This window comes from Opisthorchis viverrini (genome assembly GCF_000715545.1).
Source record: "Opisthorchis viverrini unplaced genomic scaffold opera_v5_269, whole genome shotgun sequence".
NCBI classification, from domain to species: domain Eukaryota; kingdom Metazoa; phylum Platyhelminthes; class Trematoda; order Opisthorchiida; family Opisthorchiidae; genus Opisthorchis; species Opisthorchis viverrini.
The window spans coordinates 604,058-625,248 of record NW_008751927.1 but is presented as its reverse complement, the minus strand read 5'-3'; the positions used below and the strand labels follow the sequence as shown (position 1 = coordinate 625,248).

General features: G+C 42.5%; 1 protein-coding gene across 1 annotated transcript in view; it reads right to left on the bottom strand.

Moving 5' to 3' along the window:
- Window positions 1–18,768: 18,768 nt before the first annotated feature.
- Window positions 18,769–21,191, bottom strand: part of T265_09343 (hypothetical protein) — a gene marked incomplete at both ends in the record, with an annotated part of 49,405 nt that continues 46,982 nt past the window's right edge. Inside the window, one exon of the mRNA XM_009175383.1 lies at window positions 18,769–19,374. Within this exon, the coding sequence (XP_009173647.1) occupies window positions 19,142–19,374 (233 nt within the window). The remainder of the gene's footprint in view (window positions 19,375–21,191) is intronic.

Sequence of the window (21,191 nt, the reverse complement as noted above, 5' to 3'; positions counted from 1 at the left end):
CTTCACCCCGTCAGATGTTAGACCAACGCCGCGTGCGCAGGTGACCTGCAGCCTTGGTCTTTTTTGAGTTTAGAGACGCGTTAGATTTCTTCTGTCGGTCAGTATTCCTAACCTCGTTTGCACAGCAGTTAATGCCCCAGAGGTACGTAAACATGCCGATAGCCGCCACCTTATCATGGTGGTTGGGCTTCAGTGGCACAATGATCCGACATGCAACGCTGCCTTGGTGCTTTACCATATCAGGAATGGTACCGAAGAGCAACAGGTCCTCGTACCACGGGCATCTGAAGGGCAGTAATTAAGATGTCCCCCCCATGCCTCCATACCTTCCTCCGGTCCCTGAGCGATTGGCCGTGACCCTTGGTGCAATACAGTGTATGGTTGGAATACTTCCAAAACCCAGGCGGAGCGAAACGCACCTGCACGCGGCAGCATTATGAGTCATAGGCCTATGCTTTTCTTGCGTCCTTGGGCTAGGCCAGCTCTTCATCGCTAACTGGGTCAGACTTTTGATACGTTGGTCTCCATAAAGCTGCCTCAATAATGGGAAATTGAACTACGCTTAGTAGGGCTTAATCAAAGGAACCGGTAGTGAATATTTAAAAGTTGCACGAGGTAGCAACCACAGGCAAAGAATAGTGAGGACGTCAAGCTCGGCTGGGAACCATGATCTTTAGGACTCTTCTAGACAGGTAAGAAACAGACCCGATAGTTGTACCACCCTTGAAGCCTAGGTGCAAAAACGCTATCGCGTTGGCATAGCTGCTCTAAGCCAGGGAAAATTACAGGTAGCTGGGTACAGAGTCTGCTGAGCTAAAACTTCACAAGACAGTTGACGAAAACATGGAGCCCTATCTATGCTGACTGATCCCATGAGCGCAAAAATGCTGGATGAACTGAACGGCATCAGTGCAAAGTTAGTGACTACCAATCTTACATCGTCACATTGACTTTTTGCCCTTTTGTTAGTATGTATGATTCCTCACCAAGGAGCTGTACGGGAAGCATTCCAGGAATTATCAACTGTCATCATATCGATCTGGGTAATTGGATGCCTGTTTTCATAGATTATGTTAACGCTTGAGTCGGTCGTGCCAAACAGACGTAAGGAATAATCGGATTACTCGGAAACGGAGGCACTGCCGGTGTCTACTAAGTATACGCGCGACTATGAAACCCAACGTCACTAACATATGCGGCTGAATATACCCGTTGTAGTCATGAGAACGAAGAAGGTAGCGAACGAAGCTTGTTTTCTGTGATTGTTCATCTCGGCTAATACACCACAAATTTATATGGTAGCAGAAATCACGTGGAAAAGATTACGATCGGGGCTACATACACTTTAGAGAAATAGAAGTCAAAGGAAGGGGATTGGGTGAGGGGTAGGCCAATGGGTCACGGAGTCAAGTAAGTGACGTCAATGTCAGAGAGACTTGTGGGACCAGATGTTTCGTAGGCCAGTTCAAGTTCAGAGGTCGCACAAGTTTCTTTTGGATGCAAAGTTGTGGATCCAGCAGTCGGATACCTATCGCCTCTGCGATCGATAGTAGTCTGGATCGTACGAGTCGTGATCCGTTCAGAGGTACCCGGTATATGATGGTGAAGGCTTGCTTCTTGACTATGATATGACAGGTTTCGGCCAAGTGTGCCACAATCGCGCTTGAGCCTGGTTTCTTTCCCCTACCACTCAGAGATACGGGGTTGTGTTCTCGTATTCTGTCCGACAAGTGCCTTGTCGTACGACCAACGTATGATGCTCGGCACGAGCATACGAATGAGTACACACAAAAGCTGGTGGTAGAACGTGGCAATTTGTCTTTCAAGCAGAATCTGATAGTGGGGCTGGAGTTGAAGCTCAAACATAGATTAGCGGCCAAGTATGTCGTATCAACGGAGTTTCTAAGCCTTCTGGTGATTACAGAAAACAAGCTTTGTTCGCTACCTTCTTCTTTCTCATCACTAACATGTGGTCTAACGCTGAGAAAGCGCTTATAGGGACTTGGACAGATCAGAGAATTGGGCATGGAAATCCTCTGGGATTGTATCATTTGCAAAGGGATTGAAACACTGATCATTTATTGGTGCGGTTGGCTTTGGAGTGGCCTTGCCGTTGAGTTAATTTGTCATCTAACCAGTCAGAATTACGGAATTTTCTAAAAGATGTTGTTCACGGGTTGTGCAACTCAACGCTACCATAGTTTCCCAGCACTACTTGACAAACCGTCCAACGTAGATTAAGACTGTCTTGCACAGTTGCGTGAAGCGTTTGTGAAGATCGGTTTTTCCAAGCCATCTACCGAGACTGAAAGTCAGTGATGGCAACAAGTGAACTACGAAACGAAAGAGCTGTCCTAGAAGATGGTATACTCACAGAAATATCCAAACTGAGTGGATCAGTACTGGAAGACGAGGCTTCTTACTTAATTTTCTCATTCTGGGAGATAGAAACTGTCCCATAAGTGATCAAGGACGGTATAGCCATGCCACTGTAGCGAGGGAAATGAAGCCAACGGAATGTGCGGAGCTATTGAGGGTTCAGCCCTTACAGTGCAGGCAAAACGTTCCTCTCAGAGACAAATATTCTGAAGTAAAACGCCTTTGAACAGCAGTGTGAATCCTGAAACGGATGCAGCACGACTGACCTTATTTTTGCGGAGCATCAGCAACAAGAAAATACCGGGAACGGAACCAGCCGTTATATTCTTCTTTGGTAGACTTCACGGAGGCCTTTGGTTCTGTGAACATGAAGGTGTTATGAATCGTTTTCCGAAAGCTCAGATCTCCCACAAAATTGTCAGCATTACCCAATCCATTCGCTCTGGTGTGGCGGCCCGAGTATGTACCTGCGAGACCACCTCTGCAGCGTTCGAAGCCCATGCGCGTGGGACAAAGTTCTAGTCATAACATTGTTGAATCGCTGCGCGTTTTTCATAGAAAGAAAGTTCAGTACACAAATTCCTCATCCAGGTCATTTTACGGAGATGGCTTTATACCACGGGGAAATTTCCAGTAATCCCTTATGGCAGTCTGAAGGTAGCCTATCAAGAAGTGTCAATTTCAAGCCGAAGTCACGAGACCGGAGTAATCTAGTCTCCGTTGTGGGTTGATCCCACTTGGTTGCTCCACCGAGATCAGAAGATAGTCCTGTATCGAAGCTTTTTCTGTCCTGAATGTAAATACCATTCTTAGCTTAATTGACCATACTTTCATCGAAAATTTTGGGAAACCGCCTGCAAAGACTGTTTTCTGGAAAGGCGCGCCAATACATGGGATAGACACTCCTATTTCAACAAAATATTGCATATAAGTTATCAGTACAACGTACCTTGGCTGACTTTGAGAATACCTGTCCTCTACAAACTGTCCATTGTATCATGCTGCTTTGACTTTACATCACCCGTTACACACCTTTTGTTCGAGGGTGTATATTTAGGGCGAAAGTTTAACAATCCTACCGTCCTTATTCACGATCCATCGTTCGCACTTAACACCTGCTAGCATGAGGGAGTTGACGTGAATTTCACCGTTTCTGCAGGATGCTACCATTGCGAGACAGCTTATGTGGGATTACTGGCACGTGCTGGGTCGTGTTAATGTGACATTTTTGTGTCAAACCTTAAATACCTATCTGTAGTCGCAGTACACTACTCATTAGGTTTCTGAAAACCCCTCGACGGCCTACGACACTGTTCTTCCTTGTTAGAGCTCATCAGCTAGACGCAGTCCCAGAATTTCCATCAGCATTTTGTCCTACTTGAACCCAAATTGCGTGAAACTTGACTTATACACTCATCTACATACCATTTTGATTTTTGACGAAGACTCCCTTGGAACTCAGTTGAATCTCTCGTTAAATGTATTACGTTGATAACATTCATCACGATATCTGGAATATTGTAACAAGTGAAATATGAAGCGGCCTGGTATAGCACAACCAATTGCTTAAAAGCGTCATAAACGGGAGATTCAACTGGGTTCCAGGTGCGCCTTCTGTCAACAATCAAATGATATGTAGATAAGTGTATAAGTTGACATATTTGCAGTGGTCTTGTGACGCTCCACATGTGCAGTCGCCGAGTCACGGGTATAGAGAGAGAGCGGATTGTGACAGCGTCAGAGGCTGATAGGCTAGTTTAGGGTAAGGACGTATTGCGGAGGTTTCAATTAATTGAACTGTGGGTGTTTTAGTCGTCGATCAAAGTCCTACATTAGTAGGACAAAAGCAACACAAAACCGATTTTGCTGAAGTGCTTCCATGGTCGTGCAGTGCAATTAATCTCTAGCGGTTTCAAAACTTCTAACAGGAGTTTTGTGCCACATTTAGACCTGCCTTGGCCATTTATGTGAAAAAGTCAAGCAAACCAGCTGTCATTGCGACTGTCCACCATAAGCGGCTAAAAGGAATGTGCTTACGGTACGCTACTTTGCAGATGGAGCTTCTGTGATCTTTGTGGATTAGTTAACCAACAGTTTTTTGCAAGGCAGCCGTCTATAGGAGCACATTTTATGAACAGAATAAATCCATGCCAAAGTCCGTAGGAAAGGCGCTGAGGTTACGAAATGACTTGACCATATGGACTGATGAGTATGGATGATGAGGCAGGACAAACGCTCAGCTCCTAGAGATCTTCCTTCCAGAGAAATAACGAACACTCCCTTACGGAGAAATCCTGTAGAGTTTCTCAGCTTTTAATACAGCTTTCGTCCTGTCAGTGGAGCCAATCTGTGCTGAAAATCCAAGGAGCGCTCTACATCTGTCTCATTATTATTAGAAATCCTCAGCAGTACGTATTTCACCAAAAATTAGGGTGGTGGCCAGTGGTAGAGCCCTCAACCTTTTGACCACGAGCAGCTGATCAGCAGTGTGAGTAGCTCTCCTCCAAGCACGGAGGTCACATGACGTAGTCACGCACAGGAGGGCCCCTGGACTGAAGACTCCTCAAAAGGGAGTTCCACTCACCTTGTGGATTTATTCTTCCTCGAGGACATTTAGTGATTGATCTTAGTTGGGAGATTCGTGAAGTTTCAATAGAAATTTCGTCCTGTCAGTTTTCGTCTTAAGTCCTAGGGACTACTACAAATGTACCGGCAGTCCCCAGACAAAGTGTTTTTCGTAGCCTATCTTCCAACTGATTTCTCGGTCGGCCAATAAACTGAACCACGGTTTTGGGAGGGACCAATTTTTCTGGGTCTCACAGGCGGTCCCTATTCGGATGATGGTTCGTAGATGAGAGTGTGAATGGGTTCACACCAGCAAGCCCTTTACCAATTATTTATGCTTTCAGTTGCTAACATCTGAAGCTTTAGTGAACATTCTAACACCGTTTACGGAAAAGTTTGGTAACAATGGGTGGATTTATTACTGGACAACCTTTCGCTCTAAATCTCGACCAAACTCGTAACCTGGTCACTTTGCCCGAGGAAGCTTTTTTGCCAAAATGGAAACGTTTCCCGGCAATAAATCTACCGACTGGTTACCAAGCTCTTCCGAAAACACTGACTACTCAATCTATCCCATGAGTTCTCCACATGATTAAACACTCTAGCACCTCTTTTTTATAATGAGGATAAATTCTTTAACACCAGTTAATTTCCACTCACTTGCAACGCATCCCAACACAGGTCGAATTTTCTTAGTTTACCTCCCTTCGGATTTTCCCGTTCTAGTATTCTAGCTTGGATGGTCATGTGACGAAACACTCACAGAAGCGTAACTATTAAGTGAATCAGCGTGATACGAAGCTGATCACCAACAAGGTCCTACCAACAAAGTTATGAATATGTGTGTTTAAAGAGTGAACTGGTGTCACCTGATCGACCCAAGCATCGAACTGATTCGATTGTTTCCTGATGTCGCACAAAATCCGTCTGTTTTGGATCTACCGTAAAAATGGTTGAACTGGCCCGAGGGAGTTGTAACAGACAAGAAACATTGCTGTTTATCGTATGGTCCTGAATCCATTTCGGTGTTCAATAAACCCACTTAAAACCTACCATCTCACTAGTAAAACTCCCTTCTAATAAACACTGATTTAGTTATTTGTTTTCGGCCTAACTGCTGGCATATATCCTTTCCAGCTACGTGGATAAACTCAAACTCTACTCGAATTAAGCAGCCCAATCAGTAGAGAATCTAGGTCACCACAACCATTATTGCATTTCTCAACGTTGTCACATTTAACGGCGTTAACCAGTGATTTGTATTTTTCGAACCCGGAAATCGAAGAAGATGGCGTACCCTCATGGAAGCGGTTGTGGTAAAAAGCACGTAGCACTGAGAAAGGAGGTGTGAGACCTGAAACGTGTCTTTCAGTGGATGGGTATCTGCATGAGTTCCTTTAATCTAATCGCGAAAGAAGCGAATTTTGCAGAATACTAATATATCGATCCATTCAAACTGTTCCTCGTTAGTTTTAATCAATTTTGGGACAATAAATGCATGGAATGTTGGTCCGGTTTGATACGGGTTGATTTTGTTACGGAAGTCTCAATCCAAAACCTGGAAGGCATTGTACTGCCTCATATGAATTCGAAAATATGGCTTCGCTACATGGATGACAATTCTGCCGGCAACGAATAAGTCTAGTGACAAACAAAGTCTCTGACAACAGTTGGTGTACAATAGAAAAAGACGATGACAGTTTTGGATGTTCTCAAACCGAAGTCTACAGGAATGCAACAAATACAGATTAAGTTATGAGCTACTACGGCAGTCGACCGAATTAGTCTGTTTCCGTATAATTTTCAGGTGGATTTAGACACACTGTAATACTGTGGGTTTCAAAAGTAAAAAAGGAGTATGCCTGTTGTACTGTTCCGCCATCTCTCGGTTCGGACTTAGCAAGCCTTCACATATACAGTGTGCACGCACGCGCGGTAAACACAGAGATGGAGCAAAGACCTAACGGATCCGTTTGATTAAAATGGGCCTCGATCACCCGTATCGTCGGTGATTCGGAACAAAAAGGAGAGACTTACAAATGATTTCAAAACTTTCCAGGCCGTACACCGTCCACTTTTCGGTCGGATCAACATGATCGCACATGTGTGTGTACCCTAAGAATACAATGGAATGCCTGTTTGCACCTTGTTTACGATTAACATTGGCCACAATGGATTATGGACATAATCCTTGCAAACTATACCTGGATTCACTGGCGTAGCAAGCAGTACGGTGAGCGGCGCGCCAGGCTGTCGCTGTGTAGGTGAAGGCAGAATGGACTGAAGGCAGAATTTCCCACAATTCAATAGCGGACACAGCTCAGACCTGTCCTAAGAAAATCACTACCATTATCCCAACTGACCATATCCTTGATGGCACTACATACGGGTTACACAGTCATGTGTTGTGGCACGATAAAGCTGGAAGTAGTCAAGCAACTCAAAAAGTTGTAACGAATTCTGTGCACCTCAGTTCTGCATCTGAGCAAGTATCCGCCGACCTTGTTTCATAAATGATAGGTAGATCTTTGCACAACTGCATGGTGTTAGCGGCGAGAGCGATCTCTAAAAGACGTTTCGTAATAAAAGTTCCCTCAGGTCGCTCTTCTAAACTCAACTTCCCAAAGTTATACAACTACTATATTGGATTGATTATTTCTCGTTCTATTAATAAGGTCATATATTCAAACACGAAGGTAGGCAGACGGTAAGTACCTTGGAGATGAAGCGGGAGCTATTTCTGGCAATCCAAATGACCTGGTTATCTTGAGCAACTTGTTATGTCTTGTGGGACGCAATAATTTGAACGCAACGCGAGAAATGCGTCTGTAAATTCTTGGACCCATGGTCAGTTGTCTCTTGACTGGCAACTATGACGTATTGTATAAGCACGGTGGGAACTTACACTTACCGCGGTGAAATAAGGTCTTTGGATTGTCAAAAAACGGCTCCGGTCAGTTGGATGGTACGCATACATGTTTCCTGCATTTAACTGTCACATGCACGTTGCGAAAAAATATGACGCTACTTTCCTTCCTCAGAACTGACTCTGGTGCAGGTATCCGTTCAGAACTTCCAGGATGGATCCCCACGATCCATCTACGGTAAGCTGGGTCGCAGCCAGACAAAAAGATGCGGATCCATGTCCCTCCCTAATAGACTTCAGTAATTCACTTCATCTGTCTTTTCACATCTAGTAGGTTGTCGATGGCTGTTTAAGGTAACAATGATATTTCTAACATGTCTGAGGAGTGAATTTAGTGGACGAAATACCGTCCACATGGTCCAGCATTCTGCAAATAAAAGTGACAATTGCTGTCATGAGCAGCGCATAGCTTTGATCAATTCGCTATTGGTGGAAACTTCTCAAGATTAGCTACAGAGCTGTAGTGTTCAAAAGCGTTGTATCCGGAACGCTGCATCAAGGAAGCTACTCGTATTAGAAGTAGCCAATGTTTTTAGCGCTGAGAAACTGACGCTAATGTTCTGAAGGCAGCAGCTGAGTTCTTGACCGAAATGAGCTTAGCACAACGGACAGGTCGGCTACTTTATGTAAAATAGATAACAAAAAGTCACCAAGATCATCTATGAAGCCTACGGCGGCGCAAGCCTGACCAACCAACCACAGGCAGACCTATCGTCAGTGAACTCCAGGAATGCGGTAACCAGACATTTCATCTGGTTCATAGCCGTCTGAGATTGAAACGATTTAGCTGAAAAACTCCATTTATTTCATTGGGAAGTACACTTTAATATCCCCTGTGCTAATTGTGAGCGATGAAAATGCGATAGTCTCAGATTCACCGTCATGGTCAATCTAATCTCGAACTCAAAATAACCTTCAGAGTTCGGACTAATGAGACGTCAGAAGACTTATAATGGAGTGGATTTTCACCCTTTTCCATGAGAAAACCCAATTATTTGACATTGCCAATACAAAGTGCGGTGGAACGTACTTAGCAGACGTACTTAGTTTGTAACACAGGGACTCTTGTCAATACACTCGATCATGAAACATTTGCACTAAAGATTCCTGATTCACTGCTCTAACCACCTACACAACCTGTGCTATCACTATTTTCACTATAAACAAACAAGTAGAATTTGCGTCACACAATTTTTCCAATTTTTGAGTTTGGTACTTCCTACCCGGTTCCTGTCAACAAATGTACTTTTAGTACTTTTTAGTACTTTTTAGTGCATCAGCCTGCCTACAGATGGGCTGCTTCCACACCTAATTCATAAGTATTCTAAATGGACTTGGGGAACTTTTAATTTGTCATGGAATTTTTCAAATGGACGATAGTTCACTCGATATCCTATATATCTATATTTATCTGTATTTAATTTTTTCAAGCTCTCACAACATTTGTCTAAAAATTTTCCAGGCTGAATGAATTTACATTATTAGTTCTTTAACCACTATGCTATGCAGCCTGGTTTTCCGTCTTGCCTTACCTCCAAAACTTAGTATCATTGGTAGCAGCTAGACTCGAATAATTGTTCTTGCTTCCAGGTCTCGGTTTGGCTTCGTTGCATATATGTATGATGAGTAATTCTTAGTTTAGTTGTGTCCCATTGGTCCATCACGGATAACCGCAGGAGAAGTAGAACAGTCCTTGAAAGCTTACTTATCTTCAAAATAGGGAAAATTGTATAAAGGGTGTCATGTTTTGCATTAGATCACGAGCCTACCCAAGTTTGTAATTGCATCAGTTCAGACTAGGATGAGTTTACACAAATCGCGGTTTGTTTCTGCGTGACGTGATGGTAATTCCGCATAATTGTATGATATGTGTACACACACCCCATTCTTAATAGCCGCTGATCACGAGTGTGCAGTCCAGCTAACAGTGCGTAGGTGACGAAATTGGAATGCTGGTATATTGATAGTTTGGAACATTTTTTATATCACTTGGTCGTACCTGAACACAAACACACACTGAGACACATAAGTGTAATATGGAATTCGAAAGGGGTGCCGATCAATTGTACTGGATGCGTTTATCGCTTTGAGCCAGTGTACCACAGATTTTTTAATATCCTTTTCGTGTAACGACGCCTGTGTAGTTTTCTGAATTCAGGACAATGCAGAGTGTGGGTGAATCTTAAAAATTTTGCCCCGACGTCTCTTGCAATTTGCCAAGATGCCTTAAGATGAAAGTAGACTCAGAAATGCGGGAGAAATGAAGTGGGTGCAAAACGGCTAGTCGAGGTCACAGTACAAAAACACGTGAACAAAATATTCTAATGAGACTCGTTCTGCATGATCAGCTATGCCATTTACGTAAACCAGCACTCAGATAAAAGACCCAACTGATATCTGGTTGTGTGAATGCAGTTTTGGGTAATGTTTTCTAGGAAAGAACCTTTAAATTACATCACGCCAACCGAATGTGCTCAAAAATTCACACAACATAGTCCTTGTGACTAGCATGCAAAAAAGCTGCAAATCAATACATAACATTCTCTGCGCCTGATGAAACATGCGAGAAGCGTCTGGTCAGGTTTCGAAACTCCTTTCCACATTTGATGGAAGCCTGGTACGGAAATAATGGAAGGGCTATTCAGTGTTTGTTTATGATTGTTTACTATTCAATAAACATCCAGGAAAGTTCTAGAGGACACTTAGAAATGACGATTGTTTCAAAACTATGCAAATTGGATTTATGCTTTCACGTTTAACAGATTGAAACCGCTTACTTCGAGCAGAACAGCTTTCAGAAGCCCACAAAGGATAGACTATCCAGCAGACTTCACATTGTTTCATGCAGCGACCATTTATTCTCATAAGTTGAGGTCAAACTGTGCTGAAAGATGGAGACTATCATAATATCTGCACACATACTGCGCATAATCAGTATATCTTAAGTCTCAAAAATGTTTCGTCCAGGTGTGGTAGTTGAAAAGGATGGTTGGTCTATATTCCTACGGTGTATAACGTCATCCACACTGTAACCGCACAGTTATTTTCCGATGACCAATAACTAGTCGTGCAGTAATGGATTCAGTAGGAGAGAAGCATATTGATTATGGTATGTTTTACAGTGTTGATACTTTCGGCGTTTTCAACAATACGGGATTCGCAAAACAGTCTCTCCTGGATATCACCCTGAAAATGGACCACTGATGGAAACTAAGGAGTCCTGTACATCACCTTCATCTTTGTTGTAGTGCGCATCACACGATTTGAAAGCAAACTGCCTTGATTTTCGGGGAAGGTTCAACCCTCTTGCACGATTAGCTCCGTGCTCAAAAGTTCAAATAACACTTATTATGTTTTAATTTTAACTTCAAAAACCAAGATTCCTGAACCGCAGACCTTCTATTTAATCGGAGGCTTTTAGGAATGCAGTGGCATGGAATGGTGTCAGGATACCACACTTAAGGACCCTAGTAACCGTTCAGAGACACTGGCTGCACCGGATTCGATGACAGAAGTCAAATAATGATTGCCTTGATGCTCAAACTACTCGTATGACAGTGCACCATTTGGCTTTGGACGACAGCAACCTCTAAACCAAGAGCCGAAATTCGGGAAAACTTTGTAACTTTCTTTTTCGCTACAAATCTTTACATAGCTTGCCCGAAGAGGCTTTGAGATATCAGAACAAATAACTGAAAACGAGCGCGTGCACCAATCGCTTCAACGGCACCCCTAAATGATTTCGATGCAAACTCCAAATTTTAGTTGTTTTCAAGGTACCTGATTTTCACACATCACACCATCATGGCTAGCCGCATTCGTCAGAATTAGTAGTCACATTGTGCGCAACGTGTTTTCGATTGTAAACACCACTGAGAAATAACGGGAGATACATAAGTAGGGCAGTGGATCTATCTAGAGCTTCCCGGTAAAAACCTGCAAAGAATGTGTCCATCTGACAGAATCATTCTAGATAATGTGAAAAAATTGGGAGCCTTAAATTTGGACTTTGCGTGTAAGCGAATCCATCCTGTGTTGAAAAGCAGAGAAACACTGTACACCAGATTCACCCTAATGGGAATCGTCAGCGGCGTGCAGCTAAAATAACCCCACCATCTAGAACATGCTACCTTCTGTTTGGTAGTTAAAACACAACCGTTCAACAGTGCGATTTACTCGCACTAAAACGGTACAGCACCGCTCATCCTTCAATCACGGGATCTACATCGCGTAGTCGCACTAGCACGTGATGTGGATCCCGTGACTTAAAAGTGAGTGGCGCTAATTCGTGTTTGGGTACAAGTGAGTCAAGCTACCGATCAACCGTACATGGCCGAGTTCAAAATAGGAGCTAGGATGTGGCGGGTTCGAAACTCCCCACATTTGCGTGAGATTCATACCTCTGACGATGAAGCGGTTGTCCAGTGCTATTCGATTTTTTTAAGCAAAGTCTGTCTTCGTTCACAGGTTGGAATCGCATTTGAATACTGGATGAGCAGAGCAACTCAGCTGGAGTTATCATAAGTTGCTTGATTACCAGGGTGAAACCCTTCTCTAAATAGAAATCTTTGCGAACTAAATTGAAGACAAGCCATGCAAGTGAAATAATTGTGTTCTAGTTCGAGAAATATATGCTTGTTCCCCGAGATTTTGGATGAATTTGATAACCCGCGGGTGGACTTCCTCCAATCCCTAAAAAGATTACTCTAGATGTTTCCAGAGGGGCAATTATTTCCATAAAAAACAAGCAGGAAAACTACCGGTTTATGTATTTCATCAAGACACAAGACAGACAACAAACTTCCAACTTATTTGATTTTTAGCTGCTTTTCGGCTACAGTGACCCTTCAAAACGGGTCTCTTTCTGAAGCAGTAAGTAGTTAGAATAAACTCTATTTTCTTTGTCCACTGAGGTATGGGAAGCTATTGATTTGCACACTAACGGTGAGTCAAAACTTGACCTGAAAAGCATGGTGAAATTCGGGCATTCACAGTCTAATTACTAGATTTTTGTGTAGTCCAGTGAACCTCAAGCTCATCCACTCACCGATACCATCACTGTCTCAGTTCATGAATACTACGTAAGCAATAGAATCATGATTGAGAAGGACATTTTAAACTGAATCTTATGTGAGATTTTACACCATACCTACCTAGAGTGAAACTCTATTCACAGAGGCCTCACTGATGGAAAACACATTAAGTTATTTCCAGAGAATAGGTTATTGGTGTGTGATTACAAGGAAGAAATTGCACGAATTCATTAATTTCATCAACCTAAATTTTGTACGCGCCAGCTCATTGTCCAGCTCTGCGTAGTTTATACAATAATGAGGAATTGTTTCCACCCTTCGGTGATTCTAAAGATTCGGTGATTTTAAAGAATCTGATGCAAGGACTCAAATATTTGAAAAAATTCACGTGCAAGTGCGCACTTCAGGAATTTCCCAGATGTCAGATTGGGGTAGGGTTCTTTGCACTATTAAATTACCAATGTTAGATATGAATCAACATGTTTCACGGGAGCACCGTACCTTGCCTTAGAAGGGAGAGTTCTGTGCAATTTTGGCTACCTAAGTTGTGAATCAGGTTTTTCCGATACAGGAGGAGATATCATAGTCAATATTATAGTTATACGAGTGTCCCTTATAGCCATTATAAAGCCCGTTGCTGTTCCAAACAGGACTCGGAAGGTGAACCTTCAACAAAGCCGAAGCATTATCTTGTACAATCGTTGGAATTACAGACCCTCGGAATTCTCTGGATGCATTGAATAGGTGAAGTTTGCTGACATGGTAGAAATCACTTCACTGAAGACACCATTGTAACGGTACTGATCGTAATAAGGTTGAACTATTCTGAGGGCTGCTCATTTTCGTCGTTTCGTAGCAACAACCCCACAGACAACAGTCATGAAATTCCGTAAAATGTCATCCATAGTGCTACGGTGATACAAACTGAGCTGGCAATACCGATCGAGAACATGTCAGAACATTATACCACTAATGTTGCGTGGTGAGTTTATTTTGCAACCAGTGGGATAAATGATCATACATCGGACTCAAAAATGTGTTACGAATGCTGTTTGACAATAAATGGAGATCGAAATACCGTTAAAATCTATGCGATCCGACTTTTCCATTGATGTTGATTCTTCTTACTACTCCCGAGTAACAACAAATTGTGAGTGAACATTTGGTGAACCGAGAGAGACACGGGTGTAAACTATATTTAACTGCCACTGATCTCGCCCTTCCAAAAAACACATCAGTTCATTTCAGCCGCTGTTTTCTGAAAATCGAATAGCTACCACCGGAACATCCTATGGTAGCGAGAGCCTTTGAACTAAGAGGTACTCTACTTCGGCATTCACAGTCTGCTGGCACAGGTTTTCTTTCAAACCATTACGTATGCGTGTTATCCTGTTATTTTACAATGTGAATTGGAGCAAATCATCTTCGATCAGATTTACGAACGGTAACCAACTGACTTCTGCCGGGTTGCGTCAAATGTAGGATAAAGTTTTGTGGCGAAACCGGAAAATGCTATCTCTTTACTCACTTTTGGAAAAGCTCCAAAGGCAACGGCTTTATAGCACTTACAACCAACTCTCGGCTTTTATTTTTGACAGGATTAATGCTCGCGTGAATGCCTTGTGAAAGCTACCTAATGATCGCTCGGGAGTGTTAAGTACTACGAAGATATCAAAAGTGGAACTGTCAGCGGCGGAATAAGACCATCGGTGTTTTAACCGTCAGTTCTTATCAAATCTACACTTGCAGCACAGAACTGTGTTCTTCCTTCCCTCACAAATGAATCTTTAGCCTTTCAACTTATTTTCCAAAAATTTCACACAGTTTTTCCTAATTTTCTATCACGGAGGTTCAAGCAAACAAATACCTTACCCACTATTCACACAAATCGCAACAGAGTCGACTCTTCATATATTGATCAAACCTTTCTCATAACAAGTTGCTTGTCCGCAGTGAATAAATAAGTGAACAAATTTTTTGGCCGCACAATAGTTTCCCAACAATCACTTGATGCACCGTTTTATGTCGTGAGGTGAATTTACCGCAATCATATGACGAGTTTGCCTGGATAGCCGTACTCATTTCCTGTCAAAATCTTGGCATCGGGATAGCTGCTAGTGAGTAGTATGTCATTATATCACTCCACAAGTTATTCATGAAATCATGATATTTTCCATGACTTCGGCGTGGTTATATACAGCTTATTAATTCCAGCCATTCTGTTCCGATATGATCCTTGGCTGCCGGGATTTCTGTAGAGAATAGCTTACTCCATGAAACACACTGGACAAATGTCTACGATTTGCTCGCGTTAAGCTTTGTAAGTCATGTAATATCCAAGAAAAGCTGAGTGTTTTCTGCTGAATGAAGTCCAGTGTGGAATCAGCAACAATTCAGTTGGCATACGTTTGATCAAGTGTAACAGGTTCTGTGGTAGCAGCACTATTTATGTTAGAAACGCCTTGAAACTTCCTAAAGATATCTTTGATTAACCGAAAAATTACCACTTATAAGTTTCACAAAAATTCGCGGACTTTGCTGGCACCTTATCACTGCGATCAACTGCTTGCCCAAACTTGTGGTGCACTGGCCACTTGTGAAATGGCAACTTTTGCAAAGAACCTATCCACCACAAAAATAGTCATCGCCGTGGTTTGCCAAAAAAACAATATAATGTAAGACAGGTTCTATGAAGAGTTCAACTAAGGTCTTTCCTGGTGGAATTCTATCTCTGTTAGCCAATGAAAGCGGCAAGAGGGAAATTTATTGAATTGGCAATGTGCTTTTTCCTAGACATGATCATGAGCGATCGCGTCATTGCTGGACGTCGGAAAATTCACCATTGCTTGTCAATACTGCTTGTGAAACAAAGACACCTGCGAACTTTTTAGGTTGTTAAATCCACAAATACCCACCAAAAAGCAACAGCCGTATCATACGTATCACAGCCCATGTCACATTCTAGGAGTAGTGAACAGGAACCCGGTAAAAGGTGATTCTGCATACACTGCAAACATAATTATATTCGTCTGACAGGAAGATAAGATTCTTTTTAATTAACAAGGAGTCAGTTACGTATCACTGCTGAAACTATTGGTAAAGTGTAGGAATTTAGCAGACGAATAGATTGTTTGTAGTAGTCAGGATGAATTCTGTCCGTGTTTGTTCATAAAACGTGTCCACACGGGTTTCGTTTAGAAAAAAACTTAGCCGGCTAAACACAGCTAATTTTATCTGTAAAGGAACCTCGTCAGACGAGACCAACCCTCAGAGGGGACGACTACTGAATTTTAGAACTCTACTAGGGTCATGCATCGGTTTGAAATTTATGGTGGGTTTCTGAACCATGTTTTTTCATAACGGGTGTCATCACAGCTTTACTATATCTACGGCATTAACAATCCATATGGACGTTATCCAAATAGCAACGCTTTGATCCGCCCTGGATTATGATATCATTTTTAAGTCAATCTGCAAAGTCTGCTTCACTGTGCAACTATTCACGCCACCAACCGGATGCAGAAACATGTGGCTGATTTTACATCCATTCCAATTCAGTTCCAATAAAGTACTCTAAATTGGCTGGCCTAAACATTTTGAGGAAATGGACCAGAGAGCCCAACGGAGCACTGTTCGGATGCCACCATGTGTCGCAACACTAAATGAACGATTTCAAAATAGAGTGCGGTCTTCCTGCTGGTGGGCAATGAATATGCACTCGCTTTTCCCACTGCCTGAAAGTTTAACTTTTCTCTCGCCGTTAACTGTGCGAATTCTGCAAATGCTACCAAAAACGTTTATACAGTGTTCCTGAGGTAGAGTGAAAGACAGCTCAGTGACCTGGAGCCAACTGCCGATCAAAGCCCCTACGCTAAGTACGTAGTAACAGAGGCCGAATTCAGTAGTGAAATGTCAAATTACTGGATTTTACGTTATCCTATAGGTAGTACAAGGAAATGGACCAAATTAACTCTCATCCATCGTGGATACGTTTGTGACAAGGAGGTTTATTGGCTTACTCATAAGTGTTCTAAGGAGAGTAGCGTCACCATAGGTAGTGATGACGTGCACGATAAACAGGTAGCGACAAAAAGATGATATTATTGTAAGACGAATGCGTAAGACAGTAATCATTTTCTATACGATATCTTGATCGTTCAACCCAAAACGTTTCAAAATTCGAACCAAATCTAACGACTGCGGCTGTAAAGAAGTCTAGAGTTATTCCTTTGGGTAATACCAACCTGGAGTAAAGCGGCTTGACTTTCTAAGAATTAATGAGTTTCTAACAAATCATCGCACGTTCACACGAGTCTTCCAGACTTCACCACTGCACTTGTGCATATAAAAGTGCCTATTCTAGTGCTAAGCGTGAAATAAATAGTTGAATGTGAATATCGAATTAACCGGGTACGAATTCCTCGACAAAACGTCTGATTGGTAAGTTGCATCAATTTCAATTTAGCTGAAGCATTGCCTTTCGGTGTTGCGCTTTTCTCCTATCCTCTAGGTGGGACATAGTTACTTCGGTATTCCACGCTAGGATAACTCCATGAATTTATATCGATTGGACTGGAAACAAGCTGCACTTACGGATTGCTATGTTTTCCATTGGATGATAGAAATACTAGAGCCGAGGGTTATTATCACGTCCTTATTAATACATTTTCATCTTAGAGGGGAAGCGCACAGGGTGCTCCAAAGCAGAATCAGAAGAAAGATGCATCACAAAACTACCCGATTAGACAGTATGGCTGTGCAGCTACTCCCCATAACAATGGTAGTGATGACGACCTGTTTCCACACAAAAATTGTGTGAACAATGGGGACAAAATAATGCTGGTCAGCAGCCTATGGTTTGGTCATCTCAATGGACAGACCTTCTCTTTCTCAAGGATAATATATTGTTTCTTGCTCCGGAAGTGGTGCATAAGGAAACTTTGCCACGGACCGAGAATGGTCAATCGGTGGTCATATGTGACAGATGATATAATTGGTACTACTGCCACAATGTTTCCTGGCACTATTCGGATCGCATAAATGGGTTGGCGGTTGTGGACCTGTTGCCACCCAATTTTATGATTTCAACAATTGGATTGCAGGTATCAGACGTAGAAAAGGAAAGGTGCCCTATTTTCATGTTTACTGGGCTCCTGATGTCCAAAAATGTTTTGCTGTCGTAATCATCTACACTTTGCCTACACAAGTATCTTCCCGGCTGCCACTTGCTCTTGATCAGAGAGGAAATTAGGCAGATAACGAAAACTGACGGGTATTATATGGGTCCATATTAGGCTGATGCGGGTATTACGTACCAATATTCAAAGGTGTTGAATATTCCGAGCACTGAATCTGGTGGGTGTCAAAAGAGTATTGGTATCACTGCAAGTCGCCAGCTAAAGTCAGGACAGAAGACGTGCAAGACTAATCCCATTGGTCACATTTCAAAGAGTGACGCAAACTAGAGCAGTGTTTCGGTCCCCTATAATCATTCTCCAACAAACATTGGGAAAGGAGTTATGAATTGAGCTAAATCCATCCGACAGACATCCAGATCCGAAACTTTCGACCCGAAAGATATCAGTAAATGTGAGTTTAGAATTCCGCTCAACTCATTTTGATCACAATCTCCAGTTAATCCGTTTTTAATTAAGTACACACCCCCAAATTATGTAAGGAGGTGTGAGAGATGGGCGTGCAAAGTAGTTATTTGATGAGCCAAACGAGTTGAATACCCCCCTAATCCAAGTAATCATGGCCAATCCAACGTGATCTCGGCAAAACAGTGGGAATCGAGTACCGGAATGAATTAAGCCTGAGGAATTCGAACAAGCGGAAGATCGAGGCAATTTAAAATGTCTGGAGGCTATTCACATTGTTTCACTGCCACACCAACAATTTGAGATGAAGGCACGTATCCTGCATAATAAAAATTCTTCGGATGGAAAGTCGTGCGCTATGAAAGCGATAAATATAAACGTAATTCACTGTCGATGTGAGGTAAGCACAAATTGAGTAGACGGGATTAGAAGTGCAAATTTTTCAGCAACGCACTTCTTCGAATAGCAAAAATAGGTTCATATCGAAAGCATAAACAAAAGTATATTAGTAAAATGCACAAGTTAGTAAAGACAATAATTGTAGCTGGAATTCATGCCTAAAGTTGACCACCAGTTTGTCTTGGTTCTACTCTTTTCGAATTCGTGTGGCTGGAAAATACAGACAAAGCCGGGGCTCTTCACGGGTTCAGTGGATAAGGTTTCCATGGATACTTTGGTAAGTTTGCTAACGGATTTGGTTTGACCGCGGTATGTGCTGTAGCGGGCGCAGAGTTTGGTCTTTCAAGTGATGGAGAGCGTTCTTCGGATAGCTCAGTTGTCTTATGCCTTTGAAAGTGTGGTGGTATTCTGTAAGGTTTTGGTCCCAAAGTGGCGGAGGCGGTCCTTAGCTCCGGGATATCGGGCGAAGGGTCTATGAGAGAAGATAGTTGGGGAAGAAAATATTAACCCGGTAGGCGGAGCATAGAGATAATCTCGTGCCAAATCGAAATGAAAAATTCCTTGATAGGCCTAAAATGTGGGGAAAACTATTGGCTCGTGTGCTTGTAAGTGCATTAATCGATGGCTGCAATGACATTTGTTCAAGAAGCATTCGAATGAGACTGTTCCTCTGACATTCATACTGCATTGCACGGTATGACCTACATATTCATGCAGCTCAGTGGTGAACCAAAGCCATCGTGGACCAGGCGATGATGAAAGCTGATGCATGCTTACCTGTAATTATCGGTTAGATCAACAACAAATACTGGTATTTTAATGATGAAAAAGGCTATTTTTCGGATGCATCATGTGTAGCTGCATGTAAACTAGTGGATGGAATGTAAACAACGGAAAACAAAAGCGTGCTCAGCGGCTAGCCTGAGCACGATGACACTACAACGAACTAATACTGCATCCAACCCTGAGGAGTTGATACTATCCGCTGCGTGATTTTCTCCTAGGTATAATTTGCGCTCTCCTCACACAAAATATCATAATTCAACCCTCCAGTGAACACCGTTCTATTGTACTGTAGGATTCCAATAAAGGCGTGGAGAATACAGCATTGTTTTATGAGAGATAAAGGGTTGGCCGATATATGGTGGGTATTATCACACCAATGACTTCCTAGTCAGACGAATTGATAAGTGGCGTGGTGCTTGTAACCATACTGCTGAGGGGCTGTACAAGTAAACCAAATAATAGTTCATTATGGGTGGTGTCATAGTTGCTCGTAAGTCTTCAACGAGCCAGAATACATATACGGCATCTTAGGCCACAGGTTGGTTGATTTCTCCGGATTTCAAAGTTCGGGCGTTGAGCAACCTCTGGGCAAACTACAGAAACGGACTTTGAGTGGAGTCACTACCCTACAGAAGTTGATTCTGTTTGTACACTTTATCGCCAGATAGTGACATTGAATTCCCGTAGGCAAAGCGCCCTAATATCGTGGAGCCTTCCATTTGCTTGTGGAAAAGGAGAACTAGAGGTAGTTTGGAAAGTGTACGGTTGCCCAAGCCTAGACAGTAGTTTTTGGGATGCATATGATGAGTCTGAAGGACAGAACCCCCGGTTAGCAATTTCGCGCCTTAATCACTAGGCTAACTCAAACAACTTAAATCGTCGCAGACAGCTCTTTCAAAAACAACACCAACCCAGTGTGCACAGAGCTGGATAGATTTGTATACGCTAGACGTTAGACGAGACCTATCAATGTCAACTACAAGAGAGCTTCCTGCGGTTGTGACGATGGTTATGCCTAAAATTGGATTGTATTGCTCAAATTGGATTTGATAATTGGACAATGGCAGAAAAGCAAATACCACCATGTAGTTTGGAGAGCCGAAAAAAGGTGAATTTGAGCAGACAGACTACGCATAAAGGCTATTATTAGAAACGTCTAGCATTCTGGTTCTGGCAGGTGTCTGGGTGCCGTCATTCTTTAGTTCTCCTTAGCCCCGCTAAACGAGGCTGTAGTACCGGCGTCTTTCGAAGCGCAGTTTGTGAGCTGAAAAAATGAACTGATTACATTGTGGTTATGGTTTTTTTTAAAAAAAAGGACGATAACTTAGAGTTGGTGTCACGAATTCTACAGACTGACACGACCTTTCAACAAAATTTTATTTATTCCGAACGGAAACATTGGACATCATGAGAAAAAAAGAACCTTCCTCCCAGCCCACATTGATTGGGTAATAAACTGTACGTTTGGTGTAACACGTTTGGTACACAAGAAATGTCGATGTG